The following is a 24,525-nucleotide window of genomic DNA, read 5'->3' on the forward strand; positions in this document are numbered from 1 at the left end:
GATAGCTTACTAAAAGCACGAGTTTTTACGCACTCTTCCTGCACGGGCGGTTGATGTGAGTTGATGTGTTTCCCTAGGAGAGTATTGTCAGGAGAAATTGTTAGTCCATATAAACAGACTCTCAGAGCCTTTGATAATTTTTGCTATGGTGGCTTTGGTAGTCCATATGAACCCTTTCATAAACATGGGTGCAGTTCAGCACACGGAGTCTGTGCGCTTCACTAAACAGACGTCGTTCAAGACAAATTGAGGAAAATAATGAATAAACTTCATAAACATGTTAAATTTACCTGAATGGCAACCTATGGATGTTATCCTTTGCATGCACCCTATAAAAACACGTCAATGTTTCAACACACTTTTCTTGCTGACATTTTTATGTTTAAATTTGAAACAGTGTATTCTGCATCGAATACCACATCGTTATCGACTTTAATAGACTCCATCACATAACCTGACGTGCAAAATATTGGTGTACTGCGACCTTACCAATATTGGGTCAATTTTCCAATATGGCGGATACAGCGTACGAAAGAAAAACTAAGTCAATAAATAGCAATTATTTCTTGCTTTAATGGTACCATTTGGATGAGTTTGTGGTTTAGACAGGTAAACTTTAATTAGTTCTTGCAGTTTCTGTGTTCCTTAACCCTTGCATTGTTCATAACATTTTGCTCCCATGGACAAGAGAGAGCGAATTGCAACTCTCAGCAACCCATTGGGTTATAAAGTAGCTGAAATAATTCGCGTTCAGAATAAATCTGAACGCTGAAACTCCGGTCTGTAAAAACCATAACGAAAAAATAAATACAATACTATTATGGGAATTACAGTATTTACAAGTGTATATATCTCAAATATACCCGTTGTTTGACAAATATGAACTAACAGTGGTTTTTTTGGATGAAATATTCGGCGTTATTCGGCCCTATTCCCCCATCTTTAGAGTATATATTTTTCCCCCAAATATTTTTAAAATTCCCCTTTCGGAAGTGTTATTCAATTTTAATCAATACCTCATTTAAATACGTCTTTCGTTACGAATTTACTACAATTTTCCTGAACTGCATCCCCGTGTTTATTTTATTTTAGCCTTTACCGCAAACCGTACGTAGTTAACTATCAAGACTTTCGCTTTATGACATCTACCGCAAACCATACGTATTCCAACATGTCGCACAACAACACAAGAGTTCCGCGGTCGGAGATGACCGCATTGAAGCCGGATTTTTGATTTAAATGACAGGAAAGTACCTTTCGTGTTTTTGTCAATGCAATACTTAAATTACTGAAATATTGTTCAAAGGTCAAAATGAAATGTAAGTACTTTTCAAGGCATGAGCAAACCTTGTGTTATGTTTTGAATGCATGCATATACATGAACAACAATAACATTTAAGGTCACAAATATGAACTTGAATTGACAATTAGGAAAGTTTGATCTCAATTTTTTTATTAGCAAATTAGTAAGATATTGTTTGAAGTTTCCATCAATTTCATTATCAAATGTAAGAAAATAAACTTAGATGAAATAATACTATTTATTGTTTTGCTTTCACATACCTACACAGAAATCAAATGAATGACATTGAAATGAGCAGTGGTGATCTTCTAGTACTGGCCAACCTTTATGTCAAGTTTGAAGACTCTAGGTACAAGCATACCAAAGTTATAACATGGAATAAGAACTTTAACATTTTTACCTACCAAAGTTATAAGAACTTTAACATTTTTACATTCAAGGTCACAGTGACCTTGACCTTAGAATGAATGACCTTGAAATGACCAGTGGTCATCTAAGTGTGCTTGCAAACCTTCATGTCAAGTTTGAAGACTCTATGTCCAAGCATACCAAAGTTATAACAATTTTAACATTTTAACATTTAAGGTCACAGTGACCTTGACCTTCAAATGAATGACATTGAAATGACCAGTGGTCATCTTCTAGTACTGGCCAATCTTTATTTCAAGTTTGAAGACTCTAGGTACAAGCATACCAAAGTTATAACATGAAATAAGAACTTTAACATTTTTACATTCAAGGTCACAGTGACCTTGACCTTCAAATGAATGACCTTGAAATGTCCAGTGGTTACTTACTAGTTCTGGCCAACCTTCATGTCAAGTTTCAAGACTCTAGGTCCAAGCATACCAAAGTTATAACAACTTTAACATTTTTACATTCAAGGTCACAGTGACCTTGACCTTCAAATGAATGACCTTGAAATGTCCAGTGGTTACTTACTAGTTCTGGCCAACCTTCATGTCAAGTTTCAAGACTCTAGGTCCAAGCATACCAAAGTTATAACAACTTTAACATTTTTATATTGAAGGTCACAGTGACCTTCACCTTCAAATGAATGACCTTGAAATGACCAGTGGTCATCTGTTAATCCTGGCCAACCTTCATGTCAAGTTTGAAGACTCTAGGTCCAAGCATACCAAAGTTATACCATGAAATAAGAACTTTAACATTTTTACATTCAAGGTCACAGTGACCTTGACCTTCAAATGAATGACCTTGAAATGACCAGTGGTTACTAACTAGTTATGGCCAACCTTCATGTCAAGTTTCAAGACTCTAGGTCCAAGCATACCAAAGTTATAAGAACTTTAACATTTTTTATATTGAAGGTCACAGTGACCTTGACCTTCAAATGAATGACCTTGAAATGACCAGTGGTCATCTGTTTATCCTGGCCAACCTTCATGTCAAGTTTGAAGACTCTAGGTCCAAGCATACCAAAGTTATACCATGAAATAAGAACTTTAACATTTTCGAGCACGCCGCCACCCCGCCCGCCCGCCCGCCCCCCCGCCCGCCCGACAACATCAATCTATAAGCCGAGATTTTTTCGAAAAAAATCCGGCTAAAAAGCTATCGTAAAAAAAATTGACAAATCTGTTTTAACTTAAAAATAAATTGATATTCTTTTCAAACAAGTACAACTTAAAAGTCAGTCTTCTTCAAATGCCGGCAGTGAAACGCCAGAAACGTCCGGTCAAGAGAGTGTTGAAAGACTGTTTAGTTTGCTCAACCTGCTTTGCACGCCACAGAGAAACAGGCTTGGGGAAACTACACTGAAGTCCCTGATCAGACTTTGTCTGCACACGGAGAGACTTGGTGAAGAGGAGGTCACCAGAATAATTGATAAATTCGCTGAAAAGCCCAGAAATATTGAACTTTGAACATGAACATAACATGTTAATGAATAAAAGAGTTTGAATTATGTTTTTCTCCCTCTGTATAGTGAATTATAGTGTTAAAACTTGATTTTGTACTGTTACTTTTAAGCATAGAAATTTCCCCCTTTTCCACATTTACGCGCGAATTTTCCCCCTCTCAGGAGACCCAACCCCCTTCCCCCAAAACTGAAAAAAAAACACTATCTAAGATCACAAAAATTACCTGTATTTCATTCGAAATCATAGACATTGAACGATCATTTTCTCTAAGGTCAACCATTTTGGCATTGTTGTTGTTGTTCTTATTTCGTACCATAGCTATTTCATACCTATTACTTTTGGGGTATTTCGTTACTGTCGATTCTAATATTTTGAGTTAAAATAGTTATTATTATTCTTTTGCTTCTTCTTCTTATGATTATTATTTCCAATTTCATTTCTTACTGTTTTGTGCATATTGCACACTTCTTTGTTCGAACTCAGTTACAAACATAGTTGAATTTAACCTCCACCAAGGGAGATAACATGAACCTTTACTCTACAAGGATTTATATTGGATGAAACAAACTTGAAATATAGTTTATTAACAGGTAAATTTAGATATATTTTGCTCAATATATACTATTTAGGCAACGTTCTTTCATAATAGTCACAAATGTGTGTATTTAAATTCAGGAGTGATGCGACCGAAATTCGTGTCGGAACTCTGGCTATTAAAAAGATAGAGTGGACTATTGACGCCAAGAGTCTGCCAAAGCAAAAATCATCAAAAGACTCTATGGCAGCAATTTATCGTGTAAGTACCTGTTATCGAACAGCACCTTTTATCAGACGTTTTGTTTTTGTTCTGTATGCACATGCGCAGAAGTGCGCATGACGTCACATTGATAAACAAATGGTCGCACATGAAGTCCATGACCTACTTGCCTACTTAGCTTGAAACAAATGCGCCAAAAACAGGTTAAAGGGATGCATTTATTGTTATTTACACCGTGTTATGTCAGTGCCCCAGATAATTATTTGAGTAATAGGGTTTTCACCCATTGATTTTGAAAATTAGGGTGATTTCCTTCTTGAAATAGGGTGAAATGATTAATAAAAATGCATACCTTTATATCACTGATGTTTTTCCTTTGTGGAAGATGCTCACTTGTATTGATTCAAAAAAACTTTAAACTATCATAATTAACTTTAAGAAACTGATGTTTCATAACATTTTTAATCATTGAAACTGTCCTTAATATAAACTTAAAACAAAAAAAATCGATAACACGAATGATTATTTGGCTCTTGCTTTCTTGGTTCGAAACAGTTTGCAATCGACTATTATTTTTGCGCAACAATAGCGGACGTCTTTCGACCTCTCTTAGATATTTTTATTTCGCATCGTTATAGAAACTGAAAGTACAGGCGCTTTATAAATACATGTACAATGAGCGACGGATAAAGTCAGATTAAAAACGCATGTATGTCGAGGAAAATAATTTGATCAGACGCTTTATTTTACTATGAAATCTAGAACGCAGAGAGTTTGAATAAAGCTTGACTGTTTTCATGCTCCGTCAGCCAGGAGCTTGCTTAATGAAGACGCGTAACGATAATTATTTCAAAGAGAAAATACCGAAAATAAGCAAAGCATTTTCGATTGAAGCTATTGTGTTTTACGCATCGAATTTGACGAATTTGCGTACAAATCAAATGGTTTCGTTTTCAATACGCATGTTATTGAATTTCTTTGCGTTTTTAGACATTTTAATAGGGTGAAAGACGCAGATACCCAGCTTATCTGGGGCACTGGTTATGTGTTTTTTCTACTACTTTTTGAATGCATTTATCAAAACGTGCATTTACACACCAAAAAGCATATTTCCGTTTGCAATTTTGATTGCAGCAGACGCAGATTTTTTCGCCGAGTCTGGGTAACATGATTGTCATGTGACTTTGTATATACTGGAGTAGTATTTATGAAGTGTCCGGTTATAGGTCATGTTTACATTGGCATACATGCCATAATTTTTCAGACCAATTCCGGGACATTGAGTTAAATTGTCCGGGACTTTTGCCGATTTTCCGGGACATGTATAAAATGAAGCGATATTTATAGACATATGCATTATTGGTACGTTTTTTTTGTTTCGCATCGTTAATTGCAAAAGTTCGAAAGCCTATCCGAAATACACTTGATCTATGAACGTCAAATTAAACATTACTACTTCCGTTACTAGATACAAGCCACGTGTTTTCAGTGTAAGCGTTCTAAACATAGATGGTGACGTCACTGCGTTATTGTTATTAAGACCGGTGTGTAACGCGTAGTTGTTGATACGCCTTTATTCATTCGATGTTGGACTTCAGATGTGTGAACAACTATCCTTTGCCCTTACGCAGCGGGAAATAATGACGTAGTAGATTAAAGTCAATTAACAACCACATATAACAATGCCGCCTTTTCGGTTTGACTGCGAATGTGAGACAATCTATATGATAACAGGACCCCTGTTAATTGATCGATTTTGACACGTAGCGTAGTCTGCCTATTCGGGTAGTCATTGTCATGGAGACGCTGCAGATATACGCAGATTCGAGGTGCAGTTAAGCCTAAGATAAGGTACATGTATATATGGATTTTTTAAATTCCGGGACATTTGACAGATTTTCCGGACAGCAGGACAAGTTCTTCATTTCAGGGACTGTCCCGGACAATCCGGGACGTATGGCATGTATGACATTGGCCGCATTTTGTTTTGTCTGCTAGAGGTGACAATAACCAGGGAATCATTGTTATAAATTCTTGAAGGAAGTTTGCTGGAAAACTTTACAGATTAATCATTCAATGATTGAACTGTTAGTCATTTGTTAAAACAAAATGTTTTTGTCATTTTAAGTGTTTCAATTTTAAGGAAATTTAATGTAATTTCTTAATTTCTTAGGTGTTCGATAAGTGGTTTGTCCACCATATATTGACTAGGTTATAAAGCTGAGAGTTGAATTTTTGCAACTAGAGAAATTATAAACCTGCGACTGTATATATAAGCATGAGCCTATGCTATAATACGTGTTTCTCTGGAGAGGTATTCCCAGAAGGTATAAGTGCCATTAAGTGATGTATAACCGACGAGCCAACGCGTGTAGCCGACGAGCAGACGAGTGAAGCTGACAAGTTCACTCAAAGACTATTGCAATACATCAACATGTGATTTCGTAAGAACTGACAAAGCGGTTGCTATATGCACCACGCATTAAGAGAGAATAATAATCATGTTCATCAACAAATAAACATCTCACTGTGGGATTATCAAAACGTAAATAAATGTGGTGTGTAACCTTGATGAACCGCAACACTGCAACCATTGCCATCGCAATAGACCAGCGGGTTTTCCGCCCAACCTCGCTCGTCCGAACAAACACAACAACCTCCGACCATTTCTTTCATCTTTTCTCAAATTAAGCAGATTTTGAGCTACGAAAACCGTAACAACAAATAAAAACCATATTCTCCATTCCCTAGGCCGCCATTTTAGTTTGAGTCTCGGGCATGCGTAAAACGAAGTATTGTTCATCCTACACCCTATTGTAAAGGTAAAATACAATTAAAGCGCTGGCTGGATCTTAAACTGTTTGATGGTGCTAAACCACATCAAAGTAAAGTGGGACCACAAGTGCTACAGACATGTTGATGTACTAAATCTCAGTTTTATTTAAATGAATTTCTATGTTTATCATATAACCAACTGAGCTACCGCGCCTGACGAAAAGAATGGACAATATATTGATAATTCATAAATCAAGATATTTCTATTTCAAATACCGGTATCATTGAATAAAACTTTGTAGAGATGAACTGCAATTAATGTTTTTGATACCCAACCTTCATTTACAATGCTTTTTATTGATTTATTGATCTATTTGGTTCATTTACGTAGGCCAATCGAAAGGCCCCGAAAAAGACAAACACCAATATAATTTACCTTTAATTGTCTACAGTGGTAAGATTGTGCAATGTAAAGACAAATCGTGTCTGGTTGCCATAAAAAAGACAAGTCCAAGGATTTGCTGGCAATTAACAAAGACCTTCTTCCCGCTCCTCGCGCGCTGCCGTCTCAAGACGCCACCAGCTGTCGATCCGAACCTCAGAACAGTTTCCCCGGCATGTTGAGAGTTCTGAGTACCGCCGTCCTGGGACACTTCTATTATCTTCATAGGGCCACCCCCTCGAAATCCTGGATTTCATCTCTTCCCAAGGTCCGCCCCGTCCGTCCTCTACGCTGTCACCTCACGTTTCTCTCTTCCGGCGATGTAATGAAACCACTATCCACATACGGACTATAACCAAGCCGCTTGGCGATCCCCCCAAGTTCTGGGAGTCAGCGGGAGAGAACGTCCGGCTCGAGTAGTGACACTGCGGGTGATGCTTGCCCCGGTCGCGACGTGCTCGCTCCAGCTGCTGAGCGAGCTCTTTTAAAGTAGGGAATAATGATACTTTTTTAGAGAAACACTTTTTTGATAATCGCTTTTTTCAATGTTAATAGCCGACCGAAAAAATCAATCGCCTTAAGCAATTTTGGCCACCGGAAACGCCAAAATATAATATCCTAACCTTGAAATAAAATTAGAAAGAATATGTTTTTAAATAGGTACATTTAAAAAAGTGTTTATAGTTGTTGTTGTTTTTTCACTTGTAAGTCGCATATTCACCGCATGAAACGTCTGTTATTTGTTGCACGTATATTCAAACCACATATACATGTTCGTAAATAAAAATTATACTACGGGATATCACATCATATGCGTCCTCACATGGGTTATTATGAGTTTATTTTGTCACCATCAAAATATTTTGTATTTTAATATTTTATTTACACGCATTTTGCTTTCGACACATTCAAATAATACTTTCAGAGCCGCGTCATGCGAAAATAGGTCTTATGGCGCTTCGGCTTGCGTAGCTCAAACCCAGTCTGCGCAGTTGCGCGGTCTAGTTAGGAGTTGCGGTGTTCGCTATAAATCACGCAAGGTTTCATAGTCTTATTATGTATCTCATGAGCAGACTGCAAGATGCGCAGGCTGGACCATAGCTACTCTGGCCTCATATGGCATAAAAACCATTTTCGCATGACGCGTGTTTTTAATAATATCTTTATTTCTTATAAATGGAACAACTTAGCACAATACTTTTCGATAGAAATTAAAGGCAAACTCTGTTATTTATAGCAAACTGGCAAATTTCGGTAGCCTTTTCAATAACGATTTCCATACCGACTGACCGAGTTTGTGGTAAGATAATCAAACGATATCTTTCTTATCATGACATTATACTATTTCAGTTGTTTTGTTTCTTCATACTGAAAGTAATACTGTGTTATCAACGTTTATCGATACCCAATTATGTCTTCCCCGTACGATTTAGTGACCGAGTACCGAGTCAAAATGCGAAGTGTTATTTAAACATATATCAAACTCAATAATATCGAAAATGCTCAAAAAACTTTTTGTTGTTTTCTGTTGAGTTTAAGTGAATATGAATTAATTGTTACCGATTGTCACGATTTTTCTCAATTAACAGCTTTATGATTATGAAACAGTAATGATATGGAATTTATATGCATATTATTTTTTTCCGATTTTCTCCCGTCGATATGATAGGGCTGTTATTACATTTGCTACTTAAAAGAATCAGCTTCGCACGTGTATGTGTGTATTTCAAAGGTTATTTTGAAGTCCCACTGTGTCTTTGCGACTGCATCTATTGGCTGATCCGCCTCTGTGACCTTTAAGGAGAGCTGTGTTCATTATGCAAAATTGTTATGTAAAGCATACTCTTCTGCGCCGCGAACTCATTCTTTCTGCGGATGCGGAAGTTATCACTGCGCCGCGAACTCATTCTTGCTGCGGATGCGGCAGTTATCAGGTTTTTATTACCTAACAACCTTAGTTGTTGGCAAGAGAACAACTAAAAACCAAAACGAAAACTTGTAGTTATGATAAACGGTCGAAACTGCAATGTTTTCACTTTCATTGACTTCTAGTTTTTGTATATTGTTATTTATAAAAAATCACGACACAACGAGATAAATGTATCCGTATTTTTAATATATGCAGTAATTCATATGCATTTTTGATTCAATTTCACGTACAGCGCAATTTCTGAAGGAGTATTTTCGAATTCCACTGGATGCATGTATGAAAAAAGTCCTGACCGTGCATAAAATCTTTCATGAAAACATCATTGTTACCAAATATTTGCGTCAAAAAAGTATTGTTTCTACGCCTGTCTATGTTTAAATATATGTACGCCTATTCAACAAGAGAGTTGCCCAATCAATTAAATTCCATTTCCTCTTTAACTGTATTACCGTAAATAAGGCGTTCTAATTGTTGCATGTGATTATTAATAGACTTTTCTCTGTGTACGTGTTTAGAAATTAAAAAACACACACAATCTTTCATCGATTAAAATCGTGTCGAATCCCTTTAGTAAGTGCATGCATACCCGTCTGAATCCGGTTAATTGTGGAGAGTCAACAGTTGTAAATATAAATTATTTATTTTTTTACAGAAAATGTTAGCGGCGTCGCTTATTTAACGCTTGACTTCGCCTCGAATGTCACTTATATTATATTATTCAATAAACGGACGCATTCACACAGAAATGTACAAATTATCTATATGAACAACTCATAAAATGTTATTATAATTTCAGCTTTTATATTTTTGAGGCCTTTTCCTTCCACTTAAAGCCCTTTACGTGGTATAACCGGTAAGCCATCTTCAATTTTCAGTCATGCCTGTTCAAAATATTTCCCATGATGCAAATTATAGAACATTTATATGAAAATTCTACTACAAACATATGGGAGTATAGACCGTTCCATAATCGATAAATTGACCGCCGCCATATTGTCAGTCACGTGACTGTCCGCCATTACACTGCTGCTAACTGGTGCGAGACTGCGATTCCAAAAGCCAAAGACGAAGAGAATACCCGCTTCACCGTTGTCGGATAAATAAATTACTTAAAGAATAAATGTGAGGCGATTATCACATTTTTGTTGTTTAAATGATTGTTTGAAGTTGAGATTGATTGTTTAAAATAAAATGTTTAAAATGCTTTCGTGTGTTTGTTTTTTTTATCTGTAATCAAGTGGTAATTATCGGCAAAAAATTTACCGGTTCAGTCGCTCATACAATGTCTTTGATTAGACTTGTTACTTTTAACGTTTCACAAACAATTTGCGCATGTATTGTTGTGTTGTTTTTAATAGCCGCAACATCAAGCAGATTATACTTATTTAAGATTCTCGCGCAATTAATTAACGCTAATTGTTTGAAATGGGTAAAACTTTATACTCTAAAATCATAACATATTGTATTAAGTATGGTATTTTTGATACGCCGTCCATTATTTTTCTTGTTCTAACTGAAATCAGATATAAACTAATTGTTGTTTGGATTTAAATTTAATTTTGTGAGCTGGAATTATGTCTCGTACAAAAACCCGAACTTTTGGGAGAGTGATATTGATCTTGACGATCTTTTAGGAGATTATATGGAAGATGAAGAGAAAGTGAATATATCTAGTTGAGTAGATTTTCATCTTTGGAATCATTTAACAGCTATAAAGCTTAACATCTTAAAAAGTGTATTTTAACGGTTTTTGCAGTAACGCAAAACATATGGATAACGACGCTTGTTTAGTCAATTAATCGAAACGAAACTCCGAAAAAAAACACCTAAATAATATTTCAAAAATATATTATTTAGTGCCAAAAGAATTTATTAATAATTTATTGGCATCTTAAAAAAACGCGTCATTAGCATCAAAGTAAAGATTATCTGAAGACTGAAAGGCCGACAATTTTACACAACAAAGAGCTCTATGCATAAGCCGTATTATTTTTTGCAGAAAAGCTTCAATAAATTACAAAAGTAATACATCTAATTATAAAAATATAATTATGAATGGCATGAGTACGTTAATGTGATAAACACGTGAGTGATAGAAAGTGTAAGGGGTGCCTTGAAAATAAACGTACTACAAAGCCCTATTAAAAGCGAAGTGCATGGCAGCATTTACATGTAATTTTAATTTGATGGGTTTTGTACAGAGAATGACGCTATTGAGGAATATAAACATACAACTGAAAAACACGACTTTACATGATGCAAATTGAACTGTGCATTCATGCATATTGAAAACTCGTTACTAGTGAGTAAGAGTGGCAAATATCTAACATTTTATCACACATATATCTATATACATATTTTTGTTAAAACATTATTTACCCCCGTTGGTGTCAAATGTAATTTCTTGTTTTTATGATGTCGTTTGTGCATTGCCGTAGCATTAAATCTTCATACGAAATGACGTAGTTTGAATTAACCGATACCCGCTAAATACGTTAAATGTTATGCTTTTAGGTAAATTGTATAATTATCAAATACTTTTTTTCATAAATTAAACCAGGCATAAAACGGGCTTGTATCTTTACGGTGTACAATTTCTGATATTCTTTATTGGACATAACTTTTAATTTGTACAATATGTAACATATCTAATGTACGCAACTGTTAAGTATGTCGGAGGTAAAATATTAAACCAAATGACTGCTTTATACTACCAGAAAGAGAAGACATGGTGGCATCATCAATTGTGTTTAATGACCAGACTGTCATCTGCCACCTAGTGTGGTTTATGACACCCCGGGATGACACCATGTTGTTAGTTAGGTCTGGATAATATCTGATCAAAACGAGATAATCGGATTATGCAGAACAAACGGGCAATTCAACACTGGAATGCAAAGGATTACGCGATTTTAAGATTGATGCATATAATCAAATGATAAATATTGCATTTAATTTAATTAAATGTTTTTTTTAATGTGTCAACGTGTTTATTATCCTAGACAAATACCTAAAAAATGCACGTTGTTCAAACATTTTTCTGTTATAACACTAGCTTAACATCTCATCTAGCAGAAAAACTTTATTTCATACAATTTGCATGACAAACAAAAAAGTTTTACAAAAAGAAAGAAATTCACCCGTTGAATAAACCGCGCTCTCTTATATATGTTACTGGTTGTTAGGCAGTAGTGTAATGGCGGACGCGGAGAGTATTCAGGGGAGATAATTGGGTAATTACTAAATTCTGGAACTTTCTATTGCACTCAAAAATGACTGTTTATAACACACATATATTTTCAAAATTATACAACACAAATATCAAAATTAAACCACAAATGTATCAAACTATTGCATACATTTACGAACTTTTAGAATATATATATGGTCAATATCGAACATAAATATGAAATTATACAACATATATTTGTAATGCCATAAATTATAGGATTCTACCATATATATATATACAACTATACAAAAAAAACATAGAGCATATATAGACAAATATACCACATAAATATGGAAACATTGAATTTTGCAACGTTTAACACGCCATTTAAATACGCTTAATTAATGTTTTACAAGGCTTGAAAGAATGTGACTATTTTATTATTCATTAAACGTCATTGAACGTATGCATTTAACCGGTATTGAGTGGTAAAAATTCGTATTTGAAACAGGTTGAATACACGTAATTAATGTTTTACAAGGCTTAAAAGACAATGCCCTGGAAGGAATATGATTTCAAGGGAATAGGTGAAACATACAGAAAATAAAAGACAAACTGAAACTGATTGAAAAAAAGTCTTTAAAACTGTGAGTGCGAATATTAAGTATACCCGACGCATTTGTTTATTTGCTCAACACAAAAAGATGAGATAAGAAGGGATTGATCATGTATCTTAGTCTGTTGTAACATTTTACAAAACCGATCATTGCATAATATCATCCTTTCGTAGTAGTGATTGAAACATTTAGATTAATGGACCGTGTTATCAGTTATAGGCATGTTTTATAGATAGCCGTTAAATGGCTATTTTTGATAAATTTGATCAACGAAACTAAAAAAAATCTAGTATAATTAGAAGACCTTTTGTATAAGTGAATCCAATAAAAAAAAGTTTTCCACACAATTCACGGTTCGATACAAAATTTTAAGAATAGAAAAAACATAAAAAAAAATAAATTCATTATCCAATCGTTAGATGAATGATTGTTCTTGAATCCCATTCGAACAAAAGGAATGTCTGCATGGTCCATGGTCACAAGAGAAGTACTTCCGTAAACAATCTTCGAAACACATGGGCGAACTTTAATGAGTGCGACTGCTTCATTACAGAGCAACTGAGCGTTAAATAAGGTTAAAGGGGAAAAACGCTTATACATGTTGCATATTTGAAAAAGTTTTATAAGGTTATTACAACGAAAAAACAACAACATGGACCTTGGCTTGGGTTAGTTCCCGTGACCTCTGGAAGCACAACTCACACTCTATCGCTAAATCAGACAGGCTAGTAAATAAGTAGCGTAAACGTTATCTCGGAAATACATGATTTTGCTTTTATCGATGGAAAGCGTCGCAAACGTTTTATTATTTTGTAGGTTGAATATTAATGAGGGAACATGCATATTTTCATCTTTTCAAAAGCAATGAGTATTTTTTGTTGTTTATTTCAATGAAATGCATACGGAACATTTTTGTGAATCGGTTAGAATAAGAAAAATAGTGCCGCATATTGACTGAATAAGCAGAAACTTACACTGTCTGACAGTATGGGACTTTCTTAATATTATATTGCTTTTTCTGTAATATAGGATAATTATCAGTCTGCAGTCTGCACATATAAGCCGAGGCAGGTGACTCGTTGTACATGTGTGGTTACGACGACCTAAATGTACTCGTCGAAGAAAAGATTTTGTGTTTTACTATGCTATCTTATATATATATATATATATATATATCGATATATATGTTTGTGGTAAACAACACAGGTACAAGAACAACAACAATAACATCACCTCATTTAGTTTGCGTTCGTATTAAAAAATATTCAATAGTACTGAATGTATTTACAGGTGATGAATTATATTTTTGAAACGTTTTGATGAACTCGGATGTAAACCAAAATGGAGCCATTTGAATTAGAATATCGGTGTTTGTATTGTGTTTTGATAATAATTGTATGTCATTATTCATCATAAACCAACATGTAGAATGTTCGGAAAATACTGTATTGATTACTGTGTAAACGTACGCCGTGCGTAATCAAGTGGGTTATCCAGTCAGATAGGTCATGTGTAACTGGAAACACAATGAAGTGTCTAATTTTCAATATACATGTATAAAGTGAAGCTTTTCATGAGGACCAATAACACAAAAAAACTCTTCTTTCTTGCGTTAAAATAATGTTGATACTATTGGTAGTCGCCGTCATTATACAAGCATTTTTTTTAAATTTAGAACGCATTTTAACTATTATGACATACGTTAACATTCATAATGTCATAAGAGTAATGTTTACAGTTGAACAAGTAAAAATTGTGGGTTATTAAATATTTTCATATGCAATCAACAAGGCAATGGTATGAACACACGTTACATAGTAAAGGGGTCGTAAACTGCCATTTAATCTGCCATCATACACTGACATTCACATGTCACAGTTTAGTTTACACATGTAATCTTATTACGTTATTTGTCCTGTACGCATGAACATCACTTTGTCAATTGATACAATGTGATCTGCACTGAAAGCAGATGTAAGATAAACTGATAAACTGATATCTTATTACAAATGTCACTTTTTCTGTACGCATGAACATCTCCTGGTCAATTGATACAATGTGGTCAAACTGTACCCATGAACATCTCTTAGTCAATTGGTACAATGTGGTCAAACTGTACGCATGAACATCTCCTGGTCAATTGATAAAATGTGGTCAAACTGTACGCATGAACATCCCCTGGTCAATTGATACAATGTGGTCAAACTGTACGCATGCACATCTCTTGATCAATTGATACAACGTGGTCAAACTGTACGGATGTACATCTCTTGATCAATTGATACAATGTGGGCAAACTGTACGCCTGAACATCTCCTGGTCAATTGATACAATGTGGTAAAATTGTACGCATGAACATTTCTTGGTCAATTGATACAATGTGGTCAAACTGTACGCATGAACATCTCTTGGTCAATTGATACAATGTGGTCAAACTGTACACATGAGCATCCCCTTATCAATTGATACAATGTGGTCAAACTGTACGCATGAACATCCCTTGGTTAATTGATACAATATCGTCAAACTGTACGGATGAACATATATTGATCAATTGATACAATGTGGTTAAACTGTACGCATGAACATCTCTTGGGCAATTGATACAATGTGGTCAAACTGTACGCATAAACATCTCCTGGTCAATTGATACAATGTGTTCAAACTGTATGCATGAACATCTCCTGGTCAATTGATACATTGAGGTCAATTTGTACGCATGAACATCTCTTGATCAATTGATACAATGTGGTCAAACTGTACGCATGAACATCTCTTGGTCAATTGATACAATGTGGTCAAATTGTACGCATGAACATCTCCTGGTCAATTGATACAATGTGGTCAAACTGTACACATGAACATCTCTTGGTCAATTGATACAATGTGGTCAAACTGTACACATGAACATCTCCTGGTCAATTGATACAATGTGGTCAAACTGTACGCATGAACATATCCTGGTCAATTGATACAATGTGGTCAAACTGTGCGCAAGAACATCTCCTAGTCAATTGATTGATACAATGTGGCCAAACTGCACGCATGAACATCTCTTGGTCAATTGATACAATGTGGTCAAACTGTACGCATGAACATCTTCTGGTCAATTGATATAATGTGGTCAAAACTGTACGCATGAACATCTATTGGTCAATTGATACAATGTGCTCAAATTGTACGCATGAACATCTCCTGGTCAATTGATACAATGTGGCCAAACTGTACACATGAACATTCCCTGGTAATATAATACAATGTTGTCAAACTGTACGCATGAACATCTCTTGATCAATTGATACAGTGTTGTCAAACTGTACACATGAACATCCCCTGATCAATTGATACAATGTGGCCAAACTGCACGCATGAACATCTCCTGGTCAATTGATACAATGTGGTCAAATGTACGCATGAACATCTCTTGATCAATTGATACAATGTGGTCAAACTGTACGAAATGAACATCTCTTGGTCAATTGATACAATGTGGCCAAACTTTACGCATAAACATCCCCTGGTCAATTGATACAATGTGGTCCAACTGTACGCATACACATCTCTTGGTCAATTGAAAAATATTGTCAAACTGTGCGCATTAACATCTGTTGGTCAATTGGTACAATGTGGTCTGTACGCATGAACATCTCTTGGTGTGGTCGAACATCACCTTTCGTAATCGTGCTCAAGTGATTTTAGATTGAAAACAAAATTCATATATCGCTTAAAACTTGGAATGAAACTAAGACTCTCAGCGAAGCCTCCGTACGCTACAATTATTGATTAATTTAGATCTAGGTATTATTCGTTATTATTCAGGTACTCATAAAATCACCTACGTCTTTATAGATGCACGTTTGAAAAATATGCATTGTAATGTATCGCGTTACGCCAAAAAAAGGTATTAAGGAGTTTATGGCTTTTCTTTACAGGAAACGTTTTAAAGAAACTCATTTTTTTTTATAATGTTCGGTTTATTCAGTGATATCATCAACCCAGAAGAAACCTAATAGTCTTTCATCGAAAATGTTGTTCCATTGTAAATCGTGTACAAGGCAGTATTTCTTTCACTACCTTATTGTTTGAACGAAACTAGGACACGTGTTACATTTCGGCTGACTAAAAAACATTTTTGATAGCACAAAAATCTTTGAATGTCCGTTTTACTTACAGTGTTACTTGAAATTGAAGTACGGGCTCAACCCTATTGTATAAATACTACTTGTACCAGTTAAATTGCATGAATGACTAAGTCATTACGAATTAAAGTGTGTGTTCCCAAATATTGTATAAATAGTAAGAAAACACAAATCAGTCAGTATTACTGACCATTTTTTTTCCAGTTAGCATATGTGTTAACCTCGTTTAATAAAGATCGTTATTTTATCACCTTGACCAATTAATTTGCTGAAAGGAACACAGAGAACAGTTGGATTGACAACGACCTGAAATATGCATGCAGTATAAATGGTCATAAAGAACATCTACCAAACACTTACTCTTAAAATTTCGCCTGTATGGGAACAAGTGCTATAATGTACTACTCGTTTGTAATGTACTCTGTGTACTCTTCCCTCGGGAAATAATATGTCTACGGTCTGAATCTTACTTTCTGAATGAGTATTGCAATATGCGTGTACATACGGCTATTTTAGAACTTGACTCATGATACATATTGCTTGATACAATTTACAAAGAAATATGTGAGTGTAAGCTAAAGTACATAATTTTATTTGCAATGCATATATAACTTAACATGTGCATGTTTATATACAATCCACAATTAAGCGTAAATCTTCAAACTCGTTATAATATTATTTTTTTTTTACAAAACACTTTAATGAACTGTATTGAATTGAGTTAGACATGTATAATGTGAAAAATACGAGTACTTTTTGACTATTCTATTCGGTTAAAGAAATCAAAAGCATGTTCCATTTGGTGATATTTAAACACGTATTCGCTCAATTTTTCACGCCTAACCCCATCGATATTTTACGAGTGGCATGCGTGTTTGTGCAGCTTCTACTTGACCCGAGCCCTTCCCAACGGATAGTTCACAATATCATAAATATAACTGTCTCCGTTAGGGGTGCGTTTAAGAAACACGCTCATCCGTTTACGGTTGTTTCTTTTTTCGTGCAAATTATATTGATTTCGATATGCGTGTAATATTTGGTATATATTACACGTAAGTATATTTGCCTCGATCTGGGAAAACAGGGCTAAATGCAAGTGCGTAGTGTCATTGATTTCTCTTTTAAGTCTGCAAAGGCTTATACGGGACGACACTGTCCACCTGAACTGGATATTCACTAAGAAGAGACTTCCTTTAAAAGAAAAATACCATAATAGCGGGAAGTGTCGCCCCTGATTTAATTATGCGAACTGATAAGGCTTATCTGGTACGACACTTTACGCCCATGCATTAGGCACATTTTTCCCAAAACGCGGCTCATATTTGCAGTGCCAACAAGCAATCCAAGGTCGTTCAGGGTTATTGACGATCATGATGTCCGCCTTGCGATCAACAAAAACCGAGTTTTGCTGTCAACAGAAGTAATTTAAGACCAATCGTAACAACTTAATTGTTGGTACATTGTTGGATTTTAAAAGGTGGATTGACAAATTAACTGGTTGTAGAAATTATAAATGTCGAAGCCTTAAATGCAATTTAAACTTTGACTGTGTAAGTGGTTGAAATAAGAATTTTCGTTTAATCTATGATGGGAAGAAAATAGATATGAGGTCTTCAAATGGATTTGGGTAGAAGTAATAACAAGAAGATTAAGAAATTTAACACTCTAACTCAATTACACGGTGTTTATCAATATAAATTATCAGTAGATGATGAAAGTTGTTACAAGACGGTTATCGTTCAGTATTATATTTTCATTAGAAGGTTTACAACGTTAACTTGATAGAGATTTTTGCAAGATGATTATCACTAAAAGGCCATCGCTATGTCTATTGTAACTATATATAACCAAATGGAAAGTAGAGTTTGGTATCAAATCAAGATAGACCACTGTTCGTCGCCTCCTACAGGGTCTATCTCAGAGTTGCCACATTCTGATCCGGATCGTCTTTCAGTTTCTTCACTTCCCTGTTAGAGTTCACAGCGGCCGTCTCACGCCTGCAACAGGCAAGCTAATTTAGGCGAGCGTCGCTATGGGAAAATGGGGCTTAATGCATGTTTCGTCAAGTGTCTTCTCTTTTTTCCTTTTTTGAAACTTTTCGTGTACGGGAAATCTCTAAACGAAATCAAGTCTACGTGGAAAGTGTCGTCCTAATTAGCATATGCATTAAACCCCGCTTTTTTGCAGAGTTGGACTCAATTTTTATGTGTTCGTGTAAGCACGTTGCAAACATTGTTGCAGCAAACAATTCTTTGCCATCTCATTGATTTATACTGGTGATATTTAACAAACATTAATATACATAAACACCGCGTGTTTTTCTACTATACAATAGACTTGTTAGTAGAATAAATATATGCCGCATGCGCGGAAATTCTAGTAGGTGTTATATACACACATATCTATAAACGTCTGCTTAGACGCGATAAATCACTGGCTGTAAATATTTCTTAAGTTCGTTATATATTTAATTATACGAGTTTCTGAATGTTTGTCTTATCATCAAGAATTATATTTGCTTGACAAATATTGTGATAGCATTATAACCAATTAATGTTTTACGAATTGTTTTCTGCTACCACAGAAATGTCAATCCCGACGTATTTCAGTCGCACTTACAAATAATAACTCTACAACTGAATGCAGCTGCATAAGCAATACACATTGTGACATGTTTTGAATAGTCTGTGGTATTTTTTTTATTCAATGAGTCTGTGTAACATGTCAACAGATTGGTCCCTGATAGGCTTTGTAAATTGGTGATTTCTCAATTTATTTAAAAATAAACATGTAATGATTTCGAGACAAAAATGCTTAAGAAAGCACAGGCAAGATGTTTGTTTACATGAAAAGATGTGCAAAACATAATTGAGACACGCCCTGGAAAAATTGGGCGTAAGGCACATGCTAATCAGTGACGGAACTCTCCGCTTAAATTGAATTTTCGCTAACCGGAGACTGTGTTGATGCTGATCACAGACAAGCGTCTGCAGCACTTGATGCTGATCACAGACAAGCGTCTGCAGCACTTGATGCTGATCACAGACAAGCGTCTGCAGCACTTGATGCTGATCACAGACAAGCGTCTGCAGCACTTGATGCTGATCACAGACAAGCGTCTGCAGCACTTGATGCTGATCACAGACAAGCGTCTGCAGCACTTGATGCTGATCACAGACAAGCGTCTGCAGCACTTGATGCTGATCACAGACAAGCGTCTGAAGCACTTGATGCTGATCACAGACAAGCGTCTGCAGCACTTGATGCTGATCACAGACACGCATCTGTAGCGCTTGGGGTTCGTTGATGCTTTTACATAAGAAACGTGCTCTGGGAAAATGGGGCTTATTATAACCAGTCGCGTACATATCTGTCCACAAATATATAATAATGTAAAACTAGCTATATTGTTTGTGAAATAATTAGAACAATTGGTGCAATATTTTATCAATTTATTACGAAATAACCGTCGAATACTTTTCGTAGCCGTCGACCTTTGCCGTAATGTTCAATAAATGGACGTTTAAAATCGTTTACAGCATACGTATCTTGTATACTTAAATCGAATGGATATCTCTTTATTTACATGTCTATACGAGTTATTGCATAAACCTATTTGTACGCTTTCACTTTTTGTATATAAGAACGTGTAAATAACAAAACGATATGAGCCCCCTTACCTCCATTGAAAGCCCGGCTCGTAATGTCGAAATAATTCGCTGTTTGAGTAAAACACAACAATCTTACTATATGGCTTGTTGAGTCTATCGAATTATATTAATCATTAGTATTTTCCATGTTAGATTACACTTATGTTTGTACGTCAGTTCGCTTCAAGGACTCCTATTCCTCAACTTCTCAGGTAACATGTGCCTATTGAAAACGATAGTGCATCCTCAAGAGAAACCAACGTAAGCTTTTATAAATTGACTAACTCTATTAGAGGCATATTATGATCAATACATTTCATAACGTAGTAATACCGTCTTTTAAACGAGCTTAAAACAACAAACCTATATGATGAGTACAGGATAAATTTCTTGAAGCAAATATTGTGCTCCGGTTATCTTAATAATGGGTTAATTTGTCCAAACATAACTTTTACTCTCTATTTTGTCATTTGTATGTGGGGTTACACATGTTTGTATGAAGGGTTACACAGGACCAGTGTTAATCATGTCTGCACTGGGCTAAATAGAGGGCCGTACTGTTTAGAATAGCGTTCATTTCTAGCGCAAAATGGATCTTAGCTCAATTAACTGATAATACAGATTCAATAGCACGCCGGGATTTCCGGAACGAGTGGTCCATCATGCAAGCCTCTTCTGAACGCAAAGACGTACACTCCAATTGACATGTTCATTATGGTAACCAATACGAAGAAATTGTAGTAATTTGCCGACATAAACGTTAAATTACAAGGACCCTGGCCTTGGCAATAGTTCTGTAGCGTAATGATGGATGTTACATAGATGAACATAGAATTGTAGTTTTTTGACTTCCTGAAAAACAAACAAGTATATGGTAATAAATTTAAACGTATGCCTTAAATGTACAAGTTATAAAGCCGTAAGGGAAGTAAATCAGCTTCTACAGACGTACCAACCTTTCGAATATTCACAATTTTGCATCAGGCCTTCGTCATTCTGTTCAAACCAGTTTTACCAAACATGGCGCTTACATCCCCTCCACGAATATGCGTCGTGTCTGCTTTTATTCAACATGTATAACAATATTTTGCTTACTGCACGCCAATTACGGCTTAATATTTGCATGCACTACATGTCCTGTAATACAATGGCAAATTAAAGCTTCGAGTTGTATACAATCGAGCGAGCTATAACCAGGGAAAATGAGTTGTGTAGATAAAATGAGGCGAAGGATATACCTACAGTGGCTTGTTGTCTCAAAAGTCGATATTTCTCAATTTCTGCATTTGTTTCGCCATATACATGTATCAAGTAAAATGCGTGGCTCTATGTTGTCTACATGATACTAGTGTCAAACTGCTTGAATCTTTACTTGAGACTTTCGCGACTGCAGGCATCTGAGAACTGTTGACATATATGACCAAAGTGCCCACAATTCTGATTCTTGTACATTAGAAGATATAGTGGTAAGTAAAGGAGGTAATACCTTGCACGTTAGCTCAGTTGTTCACTCTTGTTGACCAAATCAAAATAGAACATCTCTTAGTTACACTATATAACTTGATATTGCTATAAATCAAATTGAGTATCAATATTGTTTGGAAGGGACGAGTGCAAAATACTCCGGACTCATGCGCATGTATTTACCATCGCCGAATAACCATCTAACAATTTTCAATGTGCTCAAACAAACAGAAGCGATAAAACGCAAGGGTCCAAATACGTTTAAACTAGTTTTAATGTAAACACCGGCAGTCTATACAATACTGGGTTTTTGTCGATACATAATGTAAAAATTGTTCTGTATACATCGTGCGTTGTCAATCAAATCAATACGAAGGGCGAAATACCCACACCGTGAAATCTGAAAAAATACACTGCATAGCATTGGCATGTAAAGCCTTAAGTATCCAATTACGGAAAAATATTCAACTTGTTCGGTATTTACTGAACAACTGAACAATTAAAGTAAATTTGACCACATAAATGTTTACACGTTATTCGTAAACACTTGGATATACGTTGAATAACTTGAATAGTTTTATTAAACAATTACCAAGTCGACGTTATTGTACATGGTGAATTAGTTAGATAATATTAATATCTTGCTTAATGAAAACAAACATTTAAATGGCCACTCAAGACGAACCGGATGTATTTATATGCCCACAAAAATATTCCAAGCTTCATGTTAGTGTGCTTGAGATGAAGACCCGACTTAGGCTGGCAGAATATCTGGATAAAAAGGGCAAACTGATTCATCTTGAACTCGGCAACATTCCTACTGAGATGTTTAATGACTGCACTGGTCTCTCAAAACTGGCAGATCACGAAGACGGTCTTGAAACCGAAGAAGTTAAGGTACGGTTGATTATCACAAATTTCTTTTAAACTTAACTCATCTTCTAGCACATTAGAGCGCTAATGCCTGAAAAAGTGTTACTAGCCATACATTTATTAATCAACAGGTCAATAAATATATTAAAAATTACATGTCCACGATTACTACTAATTCAAGTTCAGTTATTGTATTAAAAAAAATTACCATATTATTCCCAGGGATTAAAGGAAGTGGAAATAACCTATTGTCCATTTGTGGCGGATTTAATAATGAATATTCCGACACATTTTATTAAAATTAAACTAAAGAAATCATTGAAATATTAATAATGGTCACTATATATATATATATATATATATATATATATATATATATATATATATATATATATATATATATATATATATATATATATATATATATATCATGTGCTTGCTTTTAGTATTAATAAGTGATTCCATTGTTCATTATGTACCCATAAACATTCCACAAGATTCCAATTAATAATGAAATTAAAACTACTAGAAAATACAATATGAATTTGAAGGAACCATTGATATTAGAGTGTGATGTAAACAAAGCTGCAGCTAAAAGAATTATCATTCAACCAAACTACTTTGATATGTGTAGTATTTACGTCGTTCCAAGTATAAAACTTTCCATAGGTTTGAGTGACAAACATATGTAAAATGAATGTCGGTTGAGACTGAAACAGTCTTTATTTCTGTCTATAACACACACGGGAAAGTAGTGAAAACGATTCAGTAAGTCATGGGAACGAGTTACAAAATCGTGTTTGCTCTTACTCGCAAACAACAAAAGTGCTTACTCGTGGGAGCGACTCTAGTCAGTTATCCGTGTGAATATCAGGTTAGCCTCATTGTGTCATGATGTTGTAACACGTGTTTATTATCTTGTATTTTTAATGGTTGAGAATCCTATTACAATGACTAGGTTATCTCGATTCCGTTATTTACTAAGTCAAAGGAACGAGCTAACTATGCCATTATGACGAGTTCATAAGTCGTTCCGCCGACAAACATGTGGTTCACATGAGTTCCGAAGAGCTCCTTTGTAGACATGCTAAATCGCTCCCCGATTAAATCTCGTTTTAATGAGTCATTAAGTCGTGGGAACGATATACGTATTAGCTGGAATGATGTAAAGAAAACATGCACTCCATGGCTGAGAGCAAGACAATATCGCGAAATTTGTGCTTTCTGTGGTAAATTCTTTCCGCTGTCCAAAGCTTTTTTATGCAGGAACACAGTTTGTAAAATCACTTTACAAGGTTATCTCGAATCAATGCATACCATCAATTCACTGCATTAAAGATATCGCTATTTTCGCAGAGAAAGCATAATTAATTTATTTTCAAAAACAAATTCCAGCAAATATTGACTGTCCATGAAAATGTGTAATTGCACATAAACGGAAGTCCTCGCTCTGCGCTTTCAATGGTATCAGGACATGCATTTATTTATATAACCTGTTTTTATGAGATGTGACATCTGAT

At 35.3% G+C, this 24,525-nt stretch overlaps 2 protein-coding genes and 1 long non-coding RNA gene across 4 annotated transcripts in view; 1 reads left to right on the forward strand and 2 right to left on the reverse strand.

The window, feature by feature from the left end:
* Window positions 1-6,746, reverse strand: part of LOC127855600 (zinc finger protein zfp-1-like) — a 317,716-nt gene extending 310,970 nt beyond the window's left edge. For both annotated transcript variants that reach the window (XM_052391344.1, XM_052391345.1), the window contains exon 1: window positions 6,511-6,746. In XM_052391344.1, the coding sequence (XP_052247304.1) occupies window positions 6,511-6,619 (109 nt within the window). In that variant the 5' untranslated portion in view covers window positions 6,620-6,746. The remainder of the gene's footprint in view (window positions 1-6,510) is intronic.
* LOC127855604 (uncharacterized) overlaps window positions 1-24,525 on the forward strand; it is a 380,241-nt gene that overhangs the window by 231,549 nt on the left and 124,167 nt on the right. The window lies entirely within an intron of this gene.
* Window positions 1,433-2,806, reverse strand: LOC127855605 (uncharacterized). Its single transcript, XR_008037600.1, has 2 exons — window positions 2,652-2,806; window positions 1,433-2,350 (listed from the first exon to the last, which is right to left on the reverse strand). It is a non-coding gene; the product is annotated as an uncharacterized LOC127855605 (long non-coding RNA).

This window comes from Dreissena polymorpha, chromosome 13 (assembly GCF_020536995.1).
Source record: "Dreissena polymorpha isolate Duluth1 chromosome 13, UMN_Dpol_1.0, whole genome shotgun sequence".
Taxonomy (NCBI): domain Eukaryota; kingdom Metazoa; phylum Mollusca; class Bivalvia; order Myida; family Dreissenidae; genus Dreissena; species Dreissena polymorpha.